At 47.5% G+C, this 24285-nt stretch overlaps 1 protein-coding gene across 1 annotated transcript; it reads left to right on the top strand.

Annotated features, from left to right (window-relative positions):
• Positions 1 to 124: 124 nt before the first annotated feature.
• Positions 125 to 24048, top strand: LOC129820221 (TBC1 domain family member 20-like). The gene is made up of 8 exons (XM_055877233.1): positions 125 to 391; positions 1070 to 1255; positions 1645 to 1725; positions 3044 to 3230; positions 3711 to 3812; positions 11730 to 11871; positions 14232 to 14416; positions 23598 to 24048. Exons 1-8 carry the CDS (start codon positions 316 to 318, stop codon positions 23872 to 23874), a joined length of 1236 nt encoding a protein of 411 aa, XP_055733208.1. The 5' UTR covers positions 125 to 315; the 3' UTR covers positions 23875 to 24048.
• The last annotated feature ends 237 nt before the right edge of the window (positions 24049 to 24285 follow it).

Genomic DNA, 24285 nt, shown 5'->3' with positions numbered 1-24285 from the left:
AGCCCGCCTTAATATATTTACAATTGACAGTGAATGAGCCAATAAGATGCGTAGACTTTTAGAACGAGATCCTTTTTCACCAATCAGATAACATAAAAATATAAATCCCTCCTCCAAATAAATTCTTCGGTTGATTTCCTGGGACAAGTGCCGATGGACAGGAACAGCTGTTTGACAAATGACAGCTCATGCTCTGAATTCGTTTTAATTGTTGTTTTCTGTCGTTAGATAAACTATTTTAAAGGTGGATTTATTTCTGCAAGTGCCGATAGCACAACATATGTACTGTTTATGCTCTATTAATTTGAACAGGATATGAAAAAGGGAAGGAAACACCAGCAAGGTACAGGAGCCCGGGTGAATGGGAATGGAAATGCACAGCAACATGGAGGTAAACTTAATCAATCAGTACTAAATCATTACCAAATTGCAGATAATCTACCCATATAGTACATGGTGAGAATAGTTGTACAGTTGATACTTGAATAGATTCATAACTTCTCATGTAACTAGCTCTGTATGAGTCCACTCTCTGCTGGCCAGCTGCCAGACATGCTACGTGGAACAACAAAGCACCGTGACCATCGATTGACCCAGAGCAGAGCCTGGATGGGATTGGTCCATATGAACCATAATTCTTAATGGCAATACAAATGCACATTCTAGAATTCATAATCAGTAATTTTTTATCAAAACATGTCGACCTGCATAAGTGAAAGTAGTTACTGTCAGTAAAGTTGCCCATGCAGTTGAAACAAAGCAAGATTGCAATCGATTGGTGGGATACTATTGCTAACTATATGCACTACATTTTCATATTAGTAACATAGTATTAAGTGTGAAAAGCAAGCACTTTTAACTTCCATATTGAAATTAAATAGCATTATGTCGAAGGAGTTGATTAACAAAAAGTGATTTCAACATACCAGCATAGACGAGAGCCGTTGCTTGCAGTGGTACTCAAGAAATACTGGGGTTATCATCCAAGCAAACCGTGACCACAGTCAAGACCGTATTGCTATCTGAATGACATGTATGATCTCAATTCATATTTTCTGTTGTCAAACAGAGCACGAGTCGTGGAAAAAGCTGAAGCTGGTGGTGATCCACCAGGCCCTGAACTGTGACCCTGTGGACATTGAGACCCTGCGGAGTGCGGCCGTCAGCGAGGGAGGCCTTCTAACAGACGAGATCAGGAGGAAAGTCTGGCCCAAGCTGCTCAGCGTCAATGTGTACAACTTGCCTGCTAAACCAAGTGAGTGAGATGTTTGCATGTGAGGAATATGGATGCCCATTATTGCAGTTGGCCATTGCCCTGAGACATGGCTGTAGAAACTATCCCTATGACGCCTTAGTAGTCTACAGCCATGTGAGCCAAGTTGTACATTGCATTGTGTCAGCATGCATCTAGCTGTCTATAGTCCGTTGATGTATGTTAAATGAATGTAGCCTACTATTAACTTCAGGTGGCTTCTATCAACGTTGACTCATCCTTAGTCCTCAAAACTGTGCAACAAAGGAACGTAAATAGCCCACAGGCAACATTCAAGGCCTTTGGCAGTAGCACTGATGAATATTGTATGTTCAACTGAAACCAAGGGTTGGGAAGGGGGTGGACACCAAGCAGTTGTGTTTTGATTCCAGCCAAGGATATCCGAGAGAACCACAAGGACTTCAACCAGGTGCTCCTTGATGTCAGGAGGTCCATGAAACGTTTCCCAAGAGGTAACTCACTCACTGTGCCTGACATAGAATACAATAGAATGTAATACATTAGAGTAGAGGCAACTTACTCGCTGCCATTGAATGAAATAGAATGGAAGTTACTCACTCACTGTATGTGCATTTGATCTGATCAGGGGTCAGCTGATACTTCATGGTCTCCTCCCTTTGTCAGTTAACTTAGGGCCTTACTGGGGGGGGGGGGGGCGCGCTTGCGCGCATTTCAATATTGTTGTTCAGTGGCTTCCATAAGCATTTTCTTATTTCCTTTTCTTCATCATGACCACTGATTGAAGGATACTTGATTAATAAAACTAAAACCAATATGATGTAAACAGACTTCAATCCAGTCCTTGTGTCTACCAGAGATGGGCTGCTTGTATCAGTGTCTAGTGTTCTTGAAGTTAATTAAATTATGAAAGCAAACTGTTGACAGGTATGGAGACACTGAGGTTGAGACAAGTATCTGAAGCTCTAGTGATTGCAGTTTGCTGCCTAGAAGTTGGTTGTTAATATATGGATTCAATCAGAGTGATAGAGTTTGCTGCTACCTCTTTTTTTTTCTTTTTTTCTCTGAAGTATTGAGATACAGCCACGTTTTCTTCCCCTCTCCCCAGACAGTATTGAGATACAGCCATGTTTTCTTTCCCTCTCCCCAGTCGGTATTGAGATACAGCCATGTTTTCTTTCCCTCTCCCCATGTCAGTATTGAGATACAGCCATGTTTTCTTTCCCTCTCCCCAGTCGGTATTGAGATACAGCCACGTTTTCTTTCCCTCTCCCCAGTCGGTATTGAGATACAGCCATGTTTTCTTTCCCTCTCCCCAGTCAGTATTGAGATACAGCCACGTTTTCTTTCCCTCTCCCCAGACAGTATTGAGATACAGCCATGTTTTCTTTCCCTCTCCCCAGTCGGTATTGAGATACAGCCACGTTTTCTTCTTCTCCCTAGTCGGTATTGAGATACAGCCACGTTTTCTTCTTCTCCCTAGTCGGTATTGAGATACAGCCATGTTTTCTTCTTCTCCCTAGTCGGTATTGAGATACAGCCACGTTTTCTTTCCCTCTCCCCAGTCGGTATTGAGATACAGCCACGTTTTCTTCTTCTCCCCAGCAGTATTGAGATACAGCCATGTTTTCTTTCCCTCTCCCCAGTCGGTATTGAGATACAGCCATGTTTTCTTTCCCTCTCCCTAGTCGGTATTGAGATACAGCCACGTTTTCTTTCCCTCTCCCCAGTCGGTATTGAGATACAGCCACGTTTTCTTCTTCTCCCCAGTCGGTATTGAGATACAGACACGTTTTCTTTCCCTCTCCCCAGGCATGCGTGTGGACGAGAGGCAGGTACTACAGGAACAGCTGATCGACATCATCCTGGTTGTCCTACAGAAGAACCCTGCGTTACACTACTACCAAGGTTACCATGACATCGTGGTCACCTTCCTACTGGTGGTTGGAGAGCGCATGGCCATTGCCATGGTGGAGACCCTTTCCAATCACCACCTCAGGTAGATATGAGGATTATTGCTGTTGTTACTGATCTAGGATCAGGTCCTCCCCTGCCCATATACAGTATAATGTTATTCATTATTATAGGTAAATCTGATCCTATATTAGGACACTTACTATGAGACACTTTATGAATAAATAACGGCCCAGGCCTGAGTTGAAATAGTATTTGAAATCTTTCAACTACTGTGAGATTTTGCTTGAGCCTGACTGTAGTGCCAGATGGGTGGGCGTGGCAATTTTCGGACTATTCCATTGGTTTCATTGTGCCAGGCAAGCTCAATCAAACACAGATTTTTACTGTTAGTCTGTTGTTTTACAACGCATGCAACATTATTTAATTTTAATTTGACAAGTATTTGAAAGATTTCAAATAATATTGCGACCCTGTTCTCGTATTATACCCCTTGTTTTAACATTTTAACACAACAAAGATGGCTTCCCTTCTCTGTGTCCATCATGGCCACATGCTCCTGCAGGGATTTCATGGATCCTACCATGGACAGCACCAAGCACATACTGAACTACCTAATGCCAATACTGGAGCAAGTTGATCCACAGCTACATGAATTTATGCTGAGGTAATTCTTCGGTTTTTTTTTGGTGTGGATTTGTTACAGAGTTGAAGACCCAATCCAGCCTCCCTAGTACCTCATAGTATCATCTGATTTACTAAACAAAAGGCACATCTCAGTAGGTGGTTCAGGTCATGAGTTATTGCCTTGCTTGTTGTTGTCTTAGGTATCTCTTTATGTAGTGTTGTCTCTCTCATCATGATGTGTGTTTTGTCCTGTATTTATATTTAATTTATTTTTAATTTTAATTGTATTTTTAATCCCACCTCCCGTCCCCGCAGAAGGCCTTTTGCCTTTTGGTAGGCCGTCATTGTTAATAAGAGTTTGTACATAACTGACCTGCCTAGTTAAATAAATAAATACAAATACATAAATAAATATCCACACATCAGAGGTTGGGTGAAACCTATCTGGTGTATGTGACAGTAAAAAATATATATATACAGTGGGGAGAACAAGTATTTGATACACTGCCGATTTTGCAGGTTTTCCTACTTATAAAGCATGTAGAGGTCTGTCATTTTTATCATAGGTACACTTCAACTGTGAGAGACGGAATCTAAAAAATCCTGAAAATCACATTGTATGATTTTTAAGTAATTAATTTGCATTTTATTGGATGACATATGTATTTGATCACCTACCAACCAGTAAGAATTCCGGCTCTCACAGACCTGTTAGTTTTTCTTTAAGAAGCCCTCCTGTTCTCCACTCATTACCTGTATTAACTGCACCTGTTTGAACTCGTTACCTGTATAAAAGACACCTGTCCACACACTCAATCAAACAGACTCCAACCTCTCCACAATGGCCAAGACCAGAGAGCTGTGTAAGGACATCAGGGATACAATTGTAGACCTGCACAAGGCTGGGATGGGCTACAGGACAATAGGCAAGCAGCTTGGTGTGAAGGCAACAACTGTTGGGGCAATTATTAGAAAATGGAAGAAGTTCAAGATGACGGTCAATCACCCTCGGTCTGGGGCTCCATGATCATGAGGAAGGTGAGGGATCAGCCCAGAACTACACGTCAGGACCTGGTCAATGACCTGAAGAGAGTTGGGACCACAGTCTCAAAGAAAACCATTAGTAACACACTACGCCGTCATGGATTAAAATCCTGCAGCGCAAGCAAGGTCCCCCTGCTCAAGGCAGTGCATGTCCAGGCCCGTCTGAAGTTTGCCAATGACCATCTGGATGATCCAAAGGAGGAATGGGAGAAGGTCATGTGGTCTGATGAGACAAAAATAGAGCTTTTTGGTCTAAACTCCACTCGCCGTGTTTGAAGGAAGAAGAAGGATGAGTACAACCCCAAGAACACAATCCCAACCGTGAAGCATGGAGGTGGAAACATCATTCTTTGGGGATGCTTTTCTGCAAAGGGGACAGGATGACTGCACCGTATTGAGGGGAAGATGGATGGGGCCATGTATCGTAAGATCTTGGCCAACAACCTCCTTCCCTCAGTAAGAGCATTGAAGATGGGTCGTGGCTGGGTCTTCCAGCATGACAACGACCCGAAACACACAGCCAGGGCAACTAAGGAGTGGCTCCGTAAGAAGCATCTCAAGGTCCTGGAGTGGCCTAGCCAGTCTCCAGACCTGAACCCAATAGATAATCTTTGGAGGAAGCTGAAAGTCCGTATTGCCCAGCGACAGCCCCGAAACCTGAAGGATCTGGAGAAGGTCTGTATGGAGGAGTGGGCCAAAATCCCTGCTGCAGTGTGTGCAAACCTGGTCAAGAACTACAGGAAACGTATGATCTCTGTAATTGCAAACAAAGGTTTCTGTACCAAATATTAAGTTCTGCTTTTCTGATGTATCAAATACTTATGTCATGCAATAAAATGCAAATTATTTACTTATTAATTACTTAAAAATCATACAATGTGATTTTCTGGATTTTTGTTTTAGATTCCTTCTCTCACAGTTGAAGTGTACCTATGATAAAAATGACAGACCTCTACATGCTTTGTAAGTAGGAAAACCTGCAAAATCGGCAGTGTATCCAATACTTGTTCTCCCCACTGTATAGACACTACCGGTCAAACGTTTTAGAACACCTAGTCATTCAAGGGTTTTTCTTTATTTTTACTATTTTCTACATTGTAGAATAATAGGAAAGACATCAAAACTATGAAATAACACATGGAATCATGTAGTAACCCAAAAAGTGTTAAACAAATCAAAATATATTTTATATTTGAGATTCTTCAAATAGCCAGCCTTTGCCTGGATGACAGCCTTGCACACTCTTGGCGTTTTCTCAACTAGCTTCATGAGATAGTCACCTGGAATGCATTTCAATTAACAGATGTGCCTTGTTAATTTGTGAAATTTCACAATTACAGACGATAGCCCTATTTGGTCAAATACCAAGTCCATATTATGTCAAGAACAGCTCAAATAAGCAAAGAGAAATGACAGTCCATCATAACTTTAAGACATGAAGGTCAGTCAATACGCAACATTTCAAGAACTTTGAAAGTTTCTTTAAGTGTAGGTGCAAAAACCATCAAGCGCAATGATGAAACTGGCTCTAATGAGGACCACCACAGGAAAGGAAGACCCAGAGTTACCTCTGCTGCAGAGGATAAGTTCATTAGTTACCAGCCTCAGAAATTGTAGCCCAAATAAATGCTTCACAGAGTTCAAATAAGACACATTTCAACATCAACTGTTCAGAGGTGACTGTGAATCAGGCCTTCATGGTTGAATTGCTGCAAAGAAACCACTACTAAAGGACACCAATAAGAAGAAAAGACTTGTTTGGGCCAAGAAACACAAGCATTGGACATTAGACTGGTGGAAATTTGTCCTTTGCTCTAAAGAGTCCAAATTGGAGATTTTTGCCATGTCTTTTCTGAGACGCGGTGTGGGTGAACGGATGATCTCCACGTGTATTTCCCACTGTAAAGCATGGAGGAGAAGGTGTTATGGTGTGGGGGTGCTTTGCTGGTGACACTGTTTGTGATTTATTTAGAATTCAAGGCACACTTAACCAGCATGGCTACCACAGCATTCTGCAGCGATACGTCCCATCTGCAGCGATACGTCCCATCATCCCATCTGGTTTGGGCTTAGTGGGACTATCATTTATTTTTCAACAGGACAATGACCCAACACACCTCCAGGCTGTGTAAGGGCTATTTTACCAAGAAGGAGAGTGATGGAGTGCTGCATCAGATGACCTGGCCTCCACGATCTCCCTTACCTCAACTAAATTGAGATAGTTTGGAATGAGTCGGACCGCAGAGTGAAGGAAAAGCAGCTAACAAGTGCTCAGCATAAATGGGAACTCCTTCAAGACTGTTGGAAAAGTATTCCAGGAGAAGCTGGTTGAGAGAATGCCAAGAGTGTGCAAAGCTGTCATCAAGGCAAAGGGTGGCTATTTGAAGAATCTCAAATATAAAATATATTTTGATTTGTTTAACACTTTTTTTTGGTTACTACATGATTCCATATGGGATATTTCATAGTTTTGATGTCTTCACTATTATTCTACAATATAAAAATGAAGAAAGACCCTTGAATGAGTAGGTGGTCTAAAACTTTTGACTGGATATATATATATATTTATTTATTTATTTTAAAAATGCGTGTATGTGTTTACTTGTGTCCTTTAGGGAAATTGGAAATCCAGTTTCCCAGATTTTGAGAAAAGATCAGATAGCAGGTTTGAATGGTAGATGACAAGCGAGGCAAGGCTGCAAGGAATACATGTTCACTTTGAAGTAATTCTACCAGTTTTCCCCAACTTCAAACTCGGATTCATGAGCTAAAGTTTTGACGTTTTTTTCAGTTGATACCAGTGGAATATATTTTGTTTTATTATGTGTTAAAGAACAAACTCTCAGATGTTTTGCCTTGTGAAAATATATTTTCTATCAGCAAAATGTTTTTTTTATATTTGCAGTTGCGACCTAATGATCGGCGTCCATATTCATGAAGGCTCTCAAAGTAGAATACTGGTCTAGGATCAGTTCTCCCATGTCCATGTAATTGTATTCATTATTATCCAAAAAGCAAAACCGATCCTAGATCAACACTCCTACTCTGAGATGCTTTATGAATACCGGCCATGCTTCCCACTCTTCTCTCCTGATGGGGGCAGTAGAGTGTACATTTTTGTCTTGGAAAGGCAGGTTGTCGCAGCCAGGATATTAATTACAATCGAGTCAAACTGAGAGAGATAGAAGTAATCAATAGGATCGAGTAAAATCAATATGTCTCTACCTGCCTTGCCATCAGTGTGTGTAGTTATTATGAGACAACAGAACAGAAGGCTAGAGAATGAGAAAAGACTGGATTTCTTATTTATTTGATGTGTTTGTATAATTGATGGTCTGACAAGAACGTATAGCACGGTGGGATTTAATTGGAAAGACTGACTTAAGAACGGGCCCTGGTTTCCTGTCTCCACAGCTAGCTGTCAGCAAGTCAAAGGATTCCACTGCCTTCCACTGTGCTGTCACTGTGTTCTGTCAATGTCACGTCTTGATTGTCAACCATCTTAAGGTTTTTTTCAACGTCAATATGATTGTTGTGCTGGCAAGTCGCTATGAGCTATGGTTGAGGACTTTTGTTTTCGCACGCTAGACATGTTTTTCATCCAGCTCAGAGGAACTAACGCGGCAGATAAGGATCAATGTTTTGACTCAAAACCTGAAGCTGTGTTTTATTTGAATGCTAGTCAAAGTGTGCCTGTAACCCTCTTTAAAACCACAGTGTGTGGTGTACTTACACACACTACCACAGTACTTGATATTGTCCTCGTCTTATTTGTGTAGTGGGTGTTGCGTTGGAATTTTATGGGGTAACCTGTATCACATAAACCTCTAGTGTTGAGTTTTTCACTCACTCACTCACTCCCTCCCTCCTTCTCTGTTGCGTGCAGAGTGTCCCCAGGCCCTGATAGAAAATAAAGTTATTTTTGATAGTGGCTCCATGTAAAATGTAGAGAATAGGAGGATCTAGTGATAAATATTGAATAAGGGTGCATCTTGGGACACGGGCTGGCGGGAGGGAGGTTTCTAACCTGTTGTCTCTGTTCTGGTCACTGTAGCCTAGCGTAGCGTAGGGCCACGAGCAGAAGTCTGCATCCCAGACTGCACCCTATCTCCCTATATAGTGTACTACTTTTGACCAGAGCTCTATGGGTCCTGGTCAAAAGTATGGTAGGCTAGTGCCCTACCTAGAAAATAGGGTACTATTTGAGACCGAAGCCCACAGGTTTGGTGTGCTCTGTCTGGCCCTGCTGCCACTGCTTTTAAGGCTACCTGAAGAAGTATTTGATGCTAGAACAGTTCTTTAGCCTAGTTTTTATAAGTAGGCGTTACTTAATTTTAACAAAATGAAAGGTTTATAGAGGCAAGACATTTGACAACGCAAAGATTGTTGCTGTTGTGGTTTCCGTCCTAAATGTTCAGTTGGCAATAGGACTGCTTATGGATGTTAGACACAGGGGATTTAAATGAGCGACACTCAAGAGTACAATGAGTTGTTCTCCTGCCAAGCCCAGAAATAACAACTCAGATCGTTCCACGCTAGCAGAATGTTTTTTGGGTATCTCCGATTGTTCTGGCAATTTTCACATAATAAACTTCATTGAGAGGAAGGACGTTTTGAAATGCTTTTTACATTTTGTATCACCAACCATTTCTGAGAAAAAGCAGACATTTTAAGCCCTTTTTTTAGATTTGTCATGTAAGACCCTATGATCTGTGAACCGTACATGATATAGACAACATCTTGCTGTCATTATCCTCCTTATCGTGTGCTATACAATATGGAGTATGTCTAGATTCTGAAATAAAACATATCACACATTTATTCAACATTACAAATATATCTACCCTTTTTGAATTTGTTAATTTTAAGACATTAAAATGTAAAAAGCATGAAGTTCCTATGTGAGAATTGCCAGAACAATCTGAGATACCAAAATATTTTTTAGCTCCCGCTGGCGTGCAATCACCCAAGAGCCATTTTTGGCTCCTAAAATAGAGCTGCATTAAGAGCTGCAGTCCAAAGGGCTTCTGTAGTGAACCATGCCTAATGCCTTGCCTTTAGGACTGGGCTCTCTGTAGTCTATAATTACATCATCAGTGTGTGACCATCCTTACTCACAGAAGCTGGCATCGGCATAACTTGTGGGTGCGTCTCAAATGGCACCCTATTTCCATGGAAACCATTTCCTATATAGTGCTACTTTTGACCATAGCCCTGTGGGACGTAGCCTTTGTTTAATTTACACATTTCACTAAGACATCCATCCCCACTTTGGAGGCAAATACAGGATAAGTGGTGGGCTGTCAACCAGTGGAGGCTGCTGAGGGAAGGACAACTCATAATAATGCTGGAACAGAACATATGGAATGGCATCAAACACATGGAAAGTATTCGATACCATTCCAGTAATTCCGCTACAGCCATTACCACAAACCCATCATCCCCAACCTCCTGTTACATCAGCTAGTGAGACTTCAACTGGTGTTTTTTAATTAGCCAGTGTACAAATTAGCTGTTGATGTTGCTGTTGCTTTTCATAATGAGAGGTTGAGCGATGTTGCTCTTTATTCCCTCTTGTAAAGTGTATTGAGACTCTGTGACGATGTACTTTGAATTCACTTGACTTGTTCACATGGCCTAGGCTGGTCTGGCGTTCGAAGCCGCTGTCTCCGGAAAATATCACTTCAGCATGGGTTGGAATCCGGCCCACTGCTATTTCAGCACACTCTCTCCTCCATCTTTCCTCTACCTTTAACTACACTACATGACCACACTACATGACCAAAAAAGTATGTGGACACCTGCTCGTCAAACATCTAATTCCAAAATCATGGGCATTAATATGGAGTTGGACCCTCCTTTTGCTGCTATAACAGCCTCCAATCTTCTGGGAAGGCTTTCCACTAGATGTTGGGACATTGCTGCGGGGATGGGGTTGAGGTCAGGGCTCTGCTGGCCAGTGAAGTTCTTCTACACTGATCTCGACAAGCCATTTCTGTATGGACCTCGCTTTATGCACAGGGGCAATGTCATGCTGAAACAGGAGAAGGGTCTTCCCCAAACTGTTGCCACAATGTTGGAAGCACAGAATTGTCTAGAATGTCATTGTATGTTGTAGAGTTAAGATTTCCCTTCACTAGAACTAAGGGGCCTAGCCCGAACCATGAAAAACAGCCCCAGATCATTATTCCTCCTCCACCAAACTTTACATTTGGCACTATGCATTGGGGCAGGTAGCGTTCTCCTGGCATCCGCCAAACCCAGATTTGTCCGTCGGAATGCCAGATGATGAAGTATGATTTATTACTCCAGAGAACGCGTTTCCACTGCTCCAGAGTCCAATGGCGGCGAGCTTTACATCACTCCAGCCGACGCTTGGCATTGCACATGGTTATCTTAGGCTTGTGTGTGGCTGCTCGGCCATGGAAATCCTTTCTGTGAAGCTCCCGACGAACAGTTCTTGTGCTGACATTGCTTCCAGAGGCAGTTTTGAACTCGGTAGTGAGTGTTGCAACCGAGGACAGACGTTTTTTACGTGCTACGCGCTTCAGCACTCGGTTAGACGGTTCCACTTTACAATAACAGCCCTTACAATTGACCAGGGTAGCTCTAGCAGGGCAGAAATTTGACGAACTGACTTGTTGGAAAGGTGGCATCCTATGATGGTGCTACGTTGAAAGTCACTGAGCTCTGCAGTAAGGCCATTCTACTGCCAATGTTTGTCTATGGAGATTGCATGACTGGGTGCTCGATTTTATACACCGGTCAGCAATGGGTGTGGCTGAAATAGCCAAATCGACTAATTTGAATGGGTGTCCACGTATGTTTGTGTGTGTGTATATATAGCGTACCTCTAGCCTATCACATTATCCAAAAAATTATAACTGCCTCGACTTCATGTGTTTTGCTGCAGGGCCGAGGTGGGCACCATCTTTGCTCTGAGCTGGCTCATCACATGGTACGGCCACGTCCTGTCTGAGTTCCGTCACGTTCTCAGGCTCTATGACTTCTTCCTGGCTTCACACCCCCTGATGGCCATCTACTTCGCTGCCGTGGTAAGAACCACCATTTGAACTGTGACCTCTCTGTTTTATAGTAATAGAATACTATAGAATAGATATGTTATTGTTTATTTTTGTGAGGAATGAACATGTTTCTTCTGCCTTACTCTGTACCTGCACCTGTGTGCTTCCAAGTTGTCTGCTGAACATATTTTTGTGGCAGTGTGTATATTCTGTAAGTGACTGTACCATGCCCAAATTACTATCTGAGGTGAATTCGGAGATGCACTCTTATTTACACTGAGTGTACAAAACATCGAGTTGCACCCACTTTTGCCCTCCGAACAGCCTCAATTCGTCAGGGCATGGGCTCTACAAGGTGTCGAAAGAGTTTCACAGGGAAGCTTGCCCATGTTGACTCAATGCTTCCCACAGTTGTCAAGTTGGCTGGATGTCGTTTGGATGGTGAACCGTTCTTGATACACATGGGAAACTGTTGTGTGTGGAAAAACCCAACAGCTTTGCAGTTCTTGACACACTCCAACCGGTGTGCCTGGAACCTACTACCATACCCCGTTCAAAGGCACTTCATTATTTTGTCTTGCCCATTCACCCTCCGAATGGCACACATACACAATCCATGTCTCAATTATCTCCAGGCTTAAAAATCCTTCTTTAACCTGTCTCCTCCCCTTCATCTACACTGATTTGAAGTGGATTTAACAAGTGACATCAGTAAGGGATAATATCTTTCACCTGAATTCACCTGGTGAGTCTGTCATGGAACGAGCAGGTGTTCTTAATGTTTTGTCCTGTCAGTGTATAGGACAGTGGTCAGTGGGGAATTAGATGGTATTGGGGAAGTGATATCTTGCCAAACTTCAAATGTGTCTTTCTCGCTTTGTAAATTGAGTTTTTTGACTACTTGTCAGCAGCAAAAACAAACAACACGTTTTCAAAAAGAAAAGGCAAGGATTTATCTTTTTACACACACACACACACACACACACACACACACACACACACACACACACACACACACACACACACACACACACACACACACACACACACACACACAAGCAAGCACAGGAATCCAGGGCACTTTGTTGTAGCTAGACCAGTTAATTAAACAACTGTAATGAACTCACCGGAGGTTTGGTGTGGAGGACTAGCTGTGTTTGTGCTAGATTGCTTTAAATGGCCCCTTTCTTCTCCTTCCATAAGCCTATCCCCTGCTAGATATTGGAGCTGCATGCAAAGCAAAGGGGGCCTTAGGCCTTTTGAAGTCGGGATACAAAGCAGTCAGGAAATGTTGTTCGTCCTGCCTCTCAGGCTGCTAGGCACAGTAGTTCGTCCTGCCTCTCGTGTTACTAGGCACAGTAGTTCGTCCTGCCTCTCGGGTTACTAGGCACAGTAGTTCGTCCTGCCTCTCGGGTTACTAGGCACAGTAGTTAGTCCTGCCTCTCGGGTTACTAGGCACAGTAGTTCGTCCTGCCTCTCGGGTTACTAGGCACAGTAGTTCGTCCTGCCTCTCGGGTTACTAGGCACAGTAGTTCGTCCTGCCTCTCGGGTTACTAGGCACAGTAGTTCGTCCTGCCTCTCGGGTTACTAGGCACAGTAGTTCGTCCTGCCTCTCGGGTTACTAGGCACAGTAGTTCGTCCTGCCTCTCGGGTTACTAGGCACAGTAGTTCGTCCCGCCTCTCGGGTTACTAGGCACAGTAGTTCGTCCCGCCTCTCGGGTTACTAGGCACAGTAGTTCGTCCTGCCTCTCGGGTTACTAGGCACAGTAGTTCGTCCTGCCTCTCGGGTTACTAGGCACAGTAGTTCGTCCTGCCTCTCGGGTTACTAGGCACAGTAGTTCGTCCTGCCTCTCGGGTTACTAGGCACAGTAGTTCGTCCTGCCTCTCGGGTTACTAGGCACAGTAGTTCGTCCTGCCTCTCGGGTTACTAGGCACAGTAGTTCGTCCTGCCTCTCGGGTTACTAGGCACAGTAGTTCGTCCTGCCTCTCGGGTTACTAGGCACAGTAGTTCGTCCTGCCTCTCGGGTTACTAGGCACAGTAGTTCGTCCTGCCTCTCGGGTTACTAGGCACAGTAGTTCGTCCTGCCTCTCGGGTTACTAGGCACAGTAGTTCGTCCTGCCTCTCGGGCTACTAGGCACAGTAGTTCGTCCTGCCGCTCGGGCTACTAGGCACAGTAGTTAGTCCTGCCGCTCAGGTTACTAGGCACGGGGGGGGGGGGGGGGGGGGCTTAACCCTTTGACTATGTGCCCGGCCAAAACCCAAAATCGTTACTCACCGCACATCTCCCGGATCAGAACACAGTCTGATGTACATGGTAGACGTTGATCTACTATGAATGTCGATTTGAAACTAATTAATTGGGCATGCTAATATTCTGTCTCCTTTGTAGATCGTCCTGCACAGGGAGAAGGAGGTGAAGCAAACCGAGTGTGACATGGCCATGGTGCACCAACTCCTGTCTAAAATACCCCAGGACCTGCCCTACGAAGAGCTCATCACCCAGGCCCACTGCCTCTTTACCCGCTACCCGCCCTCCCTGCTGGCCAAGCGTGCTGCCCTGCAGTCCCGCAAGAGGTGAGTGTGTCAGGGTCTCTCTCTATAACTTACAGGACCTTTGGGAGGGGAGGAGACTGCTTCAACCAACTAGTAGTCCAATGTTATGACTACTGTTGTCAGGATCTATGATCTAAAGAACAGAGCAGAGGCTCCTGCTACATCTGGCTTAGGAATTAATGGAAATGTGGATCCTGCCAGTCACTTGGTAACGGAGGAGACATTACTTGGAAACAAATGTAGCACAGTCAGATTGAGCTTGTAGATGGTGGAAAATGAACTGCAGTGTAGACCCAGCAGGGGATTCCATCCAGCCTGCAGACTCTTGGATGTCTGTCTGCTGCAAGGGATGGGGTTTTACTGTTCAGGCCTGGCGTGGATCCTCTAGACCCCTTAAATTCAGATCTGGACCTCAAAGCCTAAAAAGGAAGTCCGGGGGGCAGGAGGGGGGGGCAGGGGGATCAGGCCGTGGCTGAGGGATGGGAGAACAGGCCGTGGCTGAGGGATGGGAGAACAGGCCGTGGCTGAGGGATGGGAGAACAGGCCGTGGCTGAGGGATGGGAGAACAGGCCGTGGCTGAGGGATGGGAGAACAGGCCGTGGCGGAGGGATGGGAGAACAGTCCGTGGCTGAGGGATGGGAGAACAGGCCGTGGCTGAGGGATGGGAGAACAGGCCGTGGCGGAGGGATGGGAGAACAGGCCGTGGCTGAGGGATGGGAGAACAGGCCGTGGCTGAGGGATGGGAGAACAGGCCGTGGCTGAGGGATGGGAGAACAGGCCGTGGCTGAGGTCCTTGATGATCTTCTTGGCCTTCCTTTGACACTTGGTGTTGTAGGTGTCCTGGCAGTGTGCTACCAATAGTGTGTTGGGCTGAACGTACCACACTCTAGACTTACAATATTCACATATCCAACAATCAGGTTTTAGTCTGTTTTAGTCTGAACTGGCCTGAAACATAGGGAACGTGAGGGGAGATAGTCCCCTGTGTACTATTCGCAGTAGATCTAACTTTGTTCAGACTGCGAGTAGAGTAGAGCTCTCTCTGGTTTTTCCACATGTCCAGCAGGTGGGGTTGTTGAGCACAAAGTCCCCCAGCCCACACCACAGACTATTCTCCTGGTGATGCTGGAGCTGATCCTCTTCCTCCTTGGTGTCTATTGTGATGTGGCTGACGTTCAGTCCTGCCTGTCTACATCCCAGTCCTTTGTATACAAACGCTATGTGTCAGTCTGTGAGATTGAGCATGTAGATCCCTGCGCGTTTCTCCTTTTTCCCCCCACAGGTAGGTTGCTAGTCTCACTTTTATGATGCTATCAACACCAGCGGGAGGTAATGAATACCTTTACCATGCCCGCAAGAGCAATGTTGTTCTCCCTCTATTCATGTCTCCCTGGTGGACAGAAATGTCTTCTAAACAGTGTTTTGGATCCAGTGACAGAAATCTGGTTCACTTTAGATCTGACAGGCAGCGAGAGAAGCAGAAAAACCTGTCTCTTGTCAGAAAAGGTTGTGGAGAAGGATGGGAGGGTTAGTCGTCTGGGTTTGGGATGTATTCTCTTCTCTTTTCAACGTCACACTCGTCACACCATAGAGAGAAAAGGGGGGGGGGGGGGGCTTGTGCAGATGCCAGCTATCCAATAAATAAGCCTAGTCCCTAGGTAATTATGGGGCTGTCTTATTTAGCATGCAAAACCCCCATCTCCATCAGAGGGGGAGGTGAGGAGAGGGGGAGTGGGTCATTTGGGAAGGGTGGGTCGTGTGGTACATGCCTCAATATTGTTCTTGGGGCGGAGATGAAATTAGTAGCTTTCACCGCACTCCAACCCATGGTTTCTGGCTCTATTTGTCTGACTGACTTTAGAATGGGCTGCAATGGGGCGGATGTGGTTAGAATAGGCTGCAATGGGGAGGATGTGGTTAGAATGGGCTACAATGGGGAGGATGTGGTTAGAATGGGCTGCAATGGGGAGGATGAGGTTAGAATGGGCTACAATGGGGAGGATATGGTTAGAATGGGGAGGATGTGGTTAGAATGGGGAGGATGTGGTTTCAATGGGGAGGATGTGGTTAGAATGGGCTGCAATAGGGAGGATGTGGTTAGAATGGGCTGCAATGGGGAGGATGAGGTTAGAATGGGCTGCAATGGGGAGGATGTGGTTAGAATGGGCTGCAATGGGGAGGATGTGGTTAGAATGGGCTGCAATGGGGAGGATGTGGTTAGAATGGGCTGCAATGGGGAGGATGAGGTTAGAATGGGCTACAATGGGGAGGATATGGTTAGAATGGGGAGGATGTGGTTAGAATGGGGAGGATGTGGTTTCAATGGGGAGGATGTGGTTAGAATGGGCTGCAATAGGGAGGATGTGGTTAGAAGGGGCTACAATGGGGAGGATGTGGTTAGAATTGGCTGCAATGGGGAGGATGTGGTTAGAATGGGCTGCAATGGGGAGGATGTGGTTAGAATGGGCTGCAATGGGGAGGATGTGGTTAGAATGGGCTACAATGGGGAGGATGTGGTTAGAATGGGCTACAATGGGGAGGATGTGGTTAGAATGGGCTGCAATGGTGAGGATGTGGTTAGAATGGGCTGCAATAGGGAGGATGTGGTTAGAATGGGCTGTAATGGGGAGGTTGTGGTTAGAATGGGCTGCAATGGTGAGGTTGTGGTTAGAATGGGCGGCAATGGTGAGGGTGTGGTTAGAATGGGCTGCAATAGGGAGGATGTGGTTAGAATGGGCTGCAATAGGGAGGATGTGGTTAGAATGGGCTACAATGGGGAGGATGTGGTTAGAATGGGCTACAATGGGGAGGTTTTGGTTAGAATGGGCTACAATGGGGAGGTTGTGGTTAGAATGGGCTACAAATGGGGAGGATGTGGTTTCAATGGGGAGGATGTGGTTTCAATGGGGAGGATGTGGTTAGAATGGGCTGCAATGGGGAGGATGTGGTTGGAATGGGCTGCAATGGGGAGGATGTGGTTGGAATGAGCTATGATGGGGAGGATGTGGTTTCAATGGGGAGGATGTGGTTAGAATGGGCTGCAATGGGGAGGATGTGATTAGAATGGGCTGCAATGGGGAGGATGTGGTTAGAATGGGCTGCAATGGGGAGGATGTGGTTAGAATGGGCTGCAATGGGGAGGATGTGGTTAGAATGGGCTGCAATGGGGAGGATGTGGTTAGAATGGGCTGCAATGGGGAGGATGTGGTTAGAATGGGCTGCAATGGGGAGGATGTGGTTAGAATGGGCTGCAATGGGGAGGATGTGGTTAGAATGGGCTGCAATGGGGCGGATGTGGTTAGAATGGGCTGCAATGGGGCGGATGTGGTTAGAATGGGCTGCAATGGGGCGGATGTGGTTAGAATGGGCTGCAATGGGGAGGATGTGGTTAGAATGGGCTGCAATAGGCAGGATGTGGTTAGAATGGGCTGCAATAGGCAGGATGTGGTTAGAATGGGCTGCAATAGGGAGGATGTGGTTAGAATGGGCTGCAATAGGGAGGATGTGGTTAGAATGGGCTGCAATAGGGAGGATGAAGTTAGAATAGGCTACAATGGGGAGGATATGGTTAGAATGGGGAGGATGTGGTTTCAATGGGGAGGATGTGGTTAGAATGGGCTGCAATGGGGAGGATGTGATTAGAATGGGCTGCAATGGGGAGGATGTGGTTAGAATGGGCTGCAATGGGGAGGATGTGGTTAGAATGGGCTGCAATGGGGAGGATGTGGTTAGAATGGGCTGCAATAGGCAGGATGTGGTTAGAATGGGCTGCAATAGGCAGGATGTGGTTAGAATGGGCTGCAATAGGGAGGATGTGGTTAGAATGGGCTGCAATAGGGAGGATGTGGTTAGAATGGGCTGCAATAGGGAGGATGTGGTTAGAATGGGCTGCAATAGGGAGGATGAAGTTAGAATAGGCTACAATGGGGAGGATATGGTTAGAATGGGGAGGATGTGGTTTCAATGGGGAGGATGTGGTTAGAATGGGCTGCAATGGGGAGGATGTGGTTAGAATGGGCTGCAATGGGGAGGATGAGGTTAGAATGGGCTGCAATGGGGAGGATGTGGTTAGAATGGGCTGCAATGTGGAGGATGAGGTTAGAATGGGCTACAATGGGGAGGATGTGGTTAGAATTGGCTGCAATGGGGAGGATGTGGTTAGAATGGGCTGCAATGGTGAGGATGTGGTTAGAATGGGCTACAATGGGGAGGATGTGGTTAGAATGGGCTGCAATGGGGAGGATGTGGTTAGAATGGGCTGCAATAGGGAGGATGTGGTTAGAATGGGCTGCAATAGGGAGGATGTGGTTAGAATGGGCTGCAATGGGGAGGATGTGGTTAGAATGGGCTGCAATAGGGAGGATGTGGTGATGTAGCGTTCACAAGAAACATTGTGATTTATCACAATCAAATCAACAGAATATAGCCTACCACTTCTTTCCTGCAGAAGCTGCCAGCTGTACTCCATCCAGTGCATCAGCTCCTCCAGCAGCACTTGGTTGGCTGTTTGGTTGAGGGGCCTCCCCTCCCGGCCTTCTGGATTTACTGTGAGAAGCGGCTGGCCCAGCAGGACTGTGATGTAGCCGGCTTGGCCTCCACTGAGGCTGCACTGGGGGACAGTGATATCACCTCCAGCACATCTCTGAGCCAGGCGGTGGGGGGTTGAGGGGGGGGTGGAGTGGGGGCTGGCACGGCAGTGGTTCCTGCGCAGCGACAGCGAGCATGCTGGGAAGCACAGAGGCGTTGGAAACGGATTAGCCAGTTAGACCTTGTGCACAATCAACTCTGACAGAGCTCCTTCCAACGAAAAGCGAACAGTTGCCTCAGCATTCTTTTTTCCTTCCTCTCTCATACTCAGTCTAAAAATCTGGGTTTCATACGCAAAGGCAACGTATGATTGTAAACAAGTCTGTGTGTTAACATCTTAAAGGTCATGACGTTGTGTGATATGATGCTTGGTGCTGATTTTTTTTGTGTGTGTGGTTGTGAGTGTTTACCTTACCAATTCACAGGTGACCGTGTCATCTACATACCCCCTACCTCCCTCCCTCACTTTCCCTCTCCGTAGCCCATTTCCTTCCACCAGTGCTGCCGTCATCCCTCGGTCCCTATCCTTCCACCAGCGCTGCCGTCATCCCTCGGTCCGTATCCTTCCACCAGCGCTGCCGTCATCCCTCGGTCCGTATCCTTCCACCAGCGCTGCCGTCATCCCTCAGTCCGTATCCTTCCACCAGCGCTGCAGTCATCCCTCGGTCCCTATCCTTCCACCAGCGCTGCAGTCATCCCTCGGTCCGCATCCTTCCACCAGCGCTGCAGTCATCCCTCGGTCCGTATCCTTCCACCAGCGCTGCAGTCATCCCTCGGTCCCTATCCTTCCACCAGTGCTGCAGTCATCCCTCGGTCCCTATCCTTCCACCAGCGCTGCAGTCATCCCTCGGTCCCTATCCGTCCACCAGCGCTGCAGTCATCCCTCGGTCCCTATCCTTCCACCAGCGCTGCAGTCATCCCTCGGTCCCTATCCGTCCACCAGCGCTGCAGTCATCCCTCGGTCCGTATCCTTCCACCAGCGCTGCAGTCATCCCTCGGTCCCTATCCGTCCACCAGCGCTGCAGTCATCCCTCGGTCCCTATCCTTCCACCAGTGCTGCAGTCATCCCTCGGGCCCTATCCTTCCACCAGCGCTGCAGTCATCCCTCGGTCCGTATCCTTCCACCAGCGCTGCAGTCATCCCTCGGTCCCTATCCTTCCACCAGCGCTGCAGTCATCCCTCGGTCCCTATCCTTCCACCAGCGCTGCAGTCATCCCTCGGGCCCTATCCTTCCACCAGCGCTGCAGTCATCCCTCGGTCCGTATCCTTCCACCAGCGCTGCAGTCATCCCTCGGTCCCTATCCTTCCACCAGCGCTGCAGTCATCCCTCGGTCCGTATCCTTCCACCAGCGCTGCAGTCATCCCTCGGTCCCTATCCGTCCACCAGCGCTGCAGTCATCCCTCGGTCCGTATCCTTCCACCAGCGCTGCAGTCATCCCTCGGTCCCTATCCGTCCACCAGCGCTGCAGTCATCCCTCGGTCCCTATCCTTCCACCAGCGCTGCAGTCATCCCTCGGTCCCTATCCGTCCACCAGCGCTGCAGTCATCCCTCGGTCCGTATCCTTCCACCAGCGCTGCAGTCATCCCTCGGTCCCTATCCGTCCACCAGCGCTGCAGTCATCCCTCGGTCCCTATCCGTCCACCAGCGCTGCAGTCATCCCTCGGGCCCTATCCTTCCACCAGTGCTGCAGTCATCCCTCGGTCCCTATCCTTCCACCAGCGCTGCAGTCATCCCTCGGTCCGTATCCTTCCACCAGCGCTGCAGTCATCCCTCGGTCCCTATCCTTCCACCAGCGCTGCAGTCATCCCTCGGTCCGTATCCTTCCACCAGCGCTGCAGTCATCCCTCGGTCCCTATCCTTCCACCAGCGCTGCAGTCATCCCTCGGTCCGTATCCTTCCACCAGCGCTGCAGTCATCCCTCGGTCCCTATCCTTCCACCAGCGCTGCAGTCATCCCTCGGTCCCTATCCTTCCACCAGCGCTGCAGTCATCCCTCGGTCCCTATCCGTCCACCAGCGCTGCAGTCATCCCTCGGTCCCTATCCTTCCACCAGCGCTGCAGTCATCCCTCGGTCCCTATCCGTCCACCAGCGCTGCAGTCATCCCTCGGTCCGTATCCTTCCACCAGCGCTGCAGTCATCCCTCGGTCCCTATCCGTCCACCAGCGCTGCAGTCATCCCTCGGTCCCTATCCGTCCACCAGCGCTGCAGTCATCCCTCGGGCCCTATCCTTCCACCAGTGCTGCAGTCATCCCTCGGTCCCTATCCTTCCACCAGCGCTGCAGTCATCCCTCGGTCCGTATCCTTCCACCAGCGCTGCAGTCATCCCTCGGTCCCTATCCTTCCACCAGCGCTGCAGTCATCCCTCGGTCCGTATCCTTCCACCAGCGCTGCAGTCATCCCTCGGTCCCTATCCTTCCACCAGCGCTGCAGTCATCCCTCGGTCCGTATCCTTCCACCAGTGCTGCAGTCATCCCTCGGTCCGTATCCTTCCACCAGCGCTGCAGTCATTCCTCTCCGGGGGTAAATGACATTGCTGACAAGAGACCTTGAGTGACAGCCGGATACAAATGTCTGCTTGACAGGCAAAGTAGTGACACTGCCAGTGCCATGCTCTCTGGATGGCTGGTTTCTGGTTGCTTCCTTCCTGTAGTAAGGTCAGGCAGTCAGTCAGTCAGTCCGTTTTCTTCCGTTTTAGTGTCTAATGAATACGACCCAGGAGAGCTCGGCAGACTGAGAGTGGGCTGTGGGGGTCTCCTATTCGAGACTTGGCATTAGCTCCATTAAGGAAGGTCATGTCTGTGTTTAACTTTGACCCAATGTAGAGTAACGTATGACCTTGTGTCTCCTCCCCTTGCTCAGTAGTAGAGTGGTGAATGACATGACGTGTTAGAACTAGTGACCCACTTATTCTGTGTATAGGGGGGAGGGCAAAGGAAAGAGGTAGAGAGGGACTCAAAAGTAAAGAGGGAGAGCGCGAGCAGGGGGGTAGTGTTGCGTCACACTGCACGGCTGAGAGAGCAGCTCCCGGTGGCACCACGACAAACAGAACAGGGCCTGTCGGTGACGACTCAACCACACTGAACATCCTCTGCTTCTTCTGGGTCACGAGGACAGCTGCATGCCGATTCACCCGTCTGACCTCTGTTGTGTCCCTACTTTACTTCGGCCTAGGGAATAGGGTGCCATTTGGGACGCATCGCTGGTGTAGTAATGCTAAACATGAATTAAAACATGAATACACAACTTTTGCGGCACAGGAACACTGGCTACAGTGTGCCACGGTCACAGAGAATGACAGATCTGCACAGGATGGAAGGCTCACAAGGCCAATAGCCAAATTCATTTTGAAATGGCCCTATATCCCTGAAATGACAACATACTTCATTTCTAAGATAAGACACCAGCAAAGCCACCTCTACCTGACATAATATTTCCCCCAACTCCCTCAAGGTTTAGAATGAGCTGCTTTGATCAGAGTCATCAGCTCACTATCCTATCAGCTGTATTCAAAGACTCAGTGTCACGGTCATTGACGAGGTCCTAGTCCCTTTCAACAGGAGGAGAAATGAGAGGAGAGAACATGGGCTAAGCCAGTCACCGACTGCACAGTACACTGTCACACAGAGGGTGTATTCCAAATGATACCTGTTTCCCTATTTAGTGCACTACTTTTGACCAGGGCACATAGAGCTCTGGTCAATAGTGGTGCACTATATAGGGAATAGGGTGTCATTTGGGATGCCGTAGGAGAGGAGTAAGTGATAGGAGTCACCGGTGTACCACTACAGTATGTACACTACAGGAGGTTCATCAGAACAACCTGGCCCTCTGGGGTGTTAAGCTGTTTAAAGGGAAAGTTTAAAAGTTAATTGCTCTGCTGTTACCTGTCAGCTATTTTCAGCCTGGAAGCAGTAGCAAATTATACTAATGAGAGAGAGAGATGGGAGAGAGGGGCACTCTAAAAGCCCTCTTTAAAAAAGGAGAGCGAAAGACTTATACATTGAGCCCCTCAGCCCAGGCACGAACACTCAGGGTACCATTTTCCCAGAGGCGCTTTTCTGCCATTAACGGTCCCGTTTTTTGTGTTTTTTTTTGTTGCAAGGTTCATAATCAGGAAAAAAGGCATTTGCATTTGGTATTGCAGCGCCATGTTTACTATTACTTCCAGAGGGATGATAATGAAATGGAAGTGAATATTTTATGATTTTTTAATGATGTTTTTCTCCGAACTGTTGAGAAAAATAAAAAAAATGTGTGTTGCTGTGGTCTTACCCATCAGCACTAGCTGGTGCTTCTGGTGTTGTGTTGCTAATGTAATTGAGAAAAAGCTGTAGCCATATGAAGTGTCTTTGTTAAGGCCATAGGGCACTGCTCCCTCCCTCCCTCCCTCCCTCCCTCCCTCCCTCCCTCCCTCCCTCCCTCCCTCCCTCCCTCCCTCCCTCCCATATGGTGTTGACTTTTTTTCACCTGTATCTTTCCCTTTGGTCTTTGTTATTGACATATATTTGTCTACCGTTTCAGTATTCTTGTAAGCCTTAACTAACTCGGCAGAGATGAATAACTGTTATGAGAAAGTGTTTCTCTCAGACAGTTTCTACTTCTGTCTGTCTCCAGCATCACCATCAACTGTTTCAAGGCTTTCCAGACGGCCACTCAGCAGCAGCGGCCTGACTCGGTCCTACGTCGGCAGCTCCTCCAGGGCCGGGTCCGAGGCCTCGGAGGCCCAGACTCCCAGCTGGTCCTGTCCAGGGACATGCAGCCCAACCAGGCTGCCAACCAGCTCGTCAAGATGGCCGTGTGGGGCATCTCAGCCACCTTGGGGGCGGCCGCTCTGGCTGTGGCCCAGACCGCCCTGGACTGGGCTCCTGACTTCTTCATGCAGCTCTTCTGACGGATGTACAGCAGCCTGCTGTTAGGGAGCAGAGGGGAGGGAGGTAGGCGTGAGGGAGAGGGGAAACTCCTCTGCTTAAGGAGTAGGGGGTATGTTATGCTAGGGAAAGGAGGGAGGGAGGAGCTAGTGCCGAACAGGTTGTGTCACTCACACATATGTAGACCACCAGCTGAGGAGGGGGGTGGGGGTGGGGGTGGGGGGGTGGAGGGGGGGGGGGGGCGAGGGGGGGTGGGGGGGGAGAGGGGGTGGAGGGGGGGTTGGCACCTCAAAGAACCTTGTGTGCCAAAATTAGTTCCATTTAAAACAAAGGGGAGAAAAAAAGCATTTATTTATTCAGTAGTGTTTTTATTTATGTATTTTACTTGTGCTAATATTGGGGAATGGAAGGTAGCCAGTAGATGAGTTTTTGTA

This window comes from Salvelinus fontinalis, chromosome 22, assembly GCF_029448725.1.
Source record: "Salvelinus fontinalis isolate EN_2023a chromosome 22, ASM2944872v1, whole genome shotgun sequence".
Classification (NCBI taxonomy): Eukaryota; Metazoa; Chordata; class Actinopteri; order Salmoniformes; family Salmonidae; genus Salvelinus; species Salvelinus fontinalis.
The sequence above is the reverse complement of the archived record's forward strand: the minus strand, read 5'-3'. Positions and strand labels throughout refer to the sequence as shown.

What these genes read in the sequence shown, in the direction of transcription:
- LOC129820221 (XM_055877233.1), top strand. Translation starts at nt 316, where the DNA reads ATGAAAAAGGGAAGGAAACACCAGCAAGGTACAGGAGCCCGGGTGAAT. An exon ending in CTTTCCAATCACCACCTCAG is followed by an intron (nt 3,231 to 3,710) that starts GTAGATATGAGG and finishes ATGCTCCTGCAG; the next exon opens with GGATTTCATGGATCCTACCA. An exon ending in CTACATGAATTTATGCTGAG is followed by an intron (nt 3,813 to 11,729) that starts GTAATTCTTCGG and finishes GTTTTGCTGCAG; the next exon opens with GGCCGAGGTGGGCACCATCT.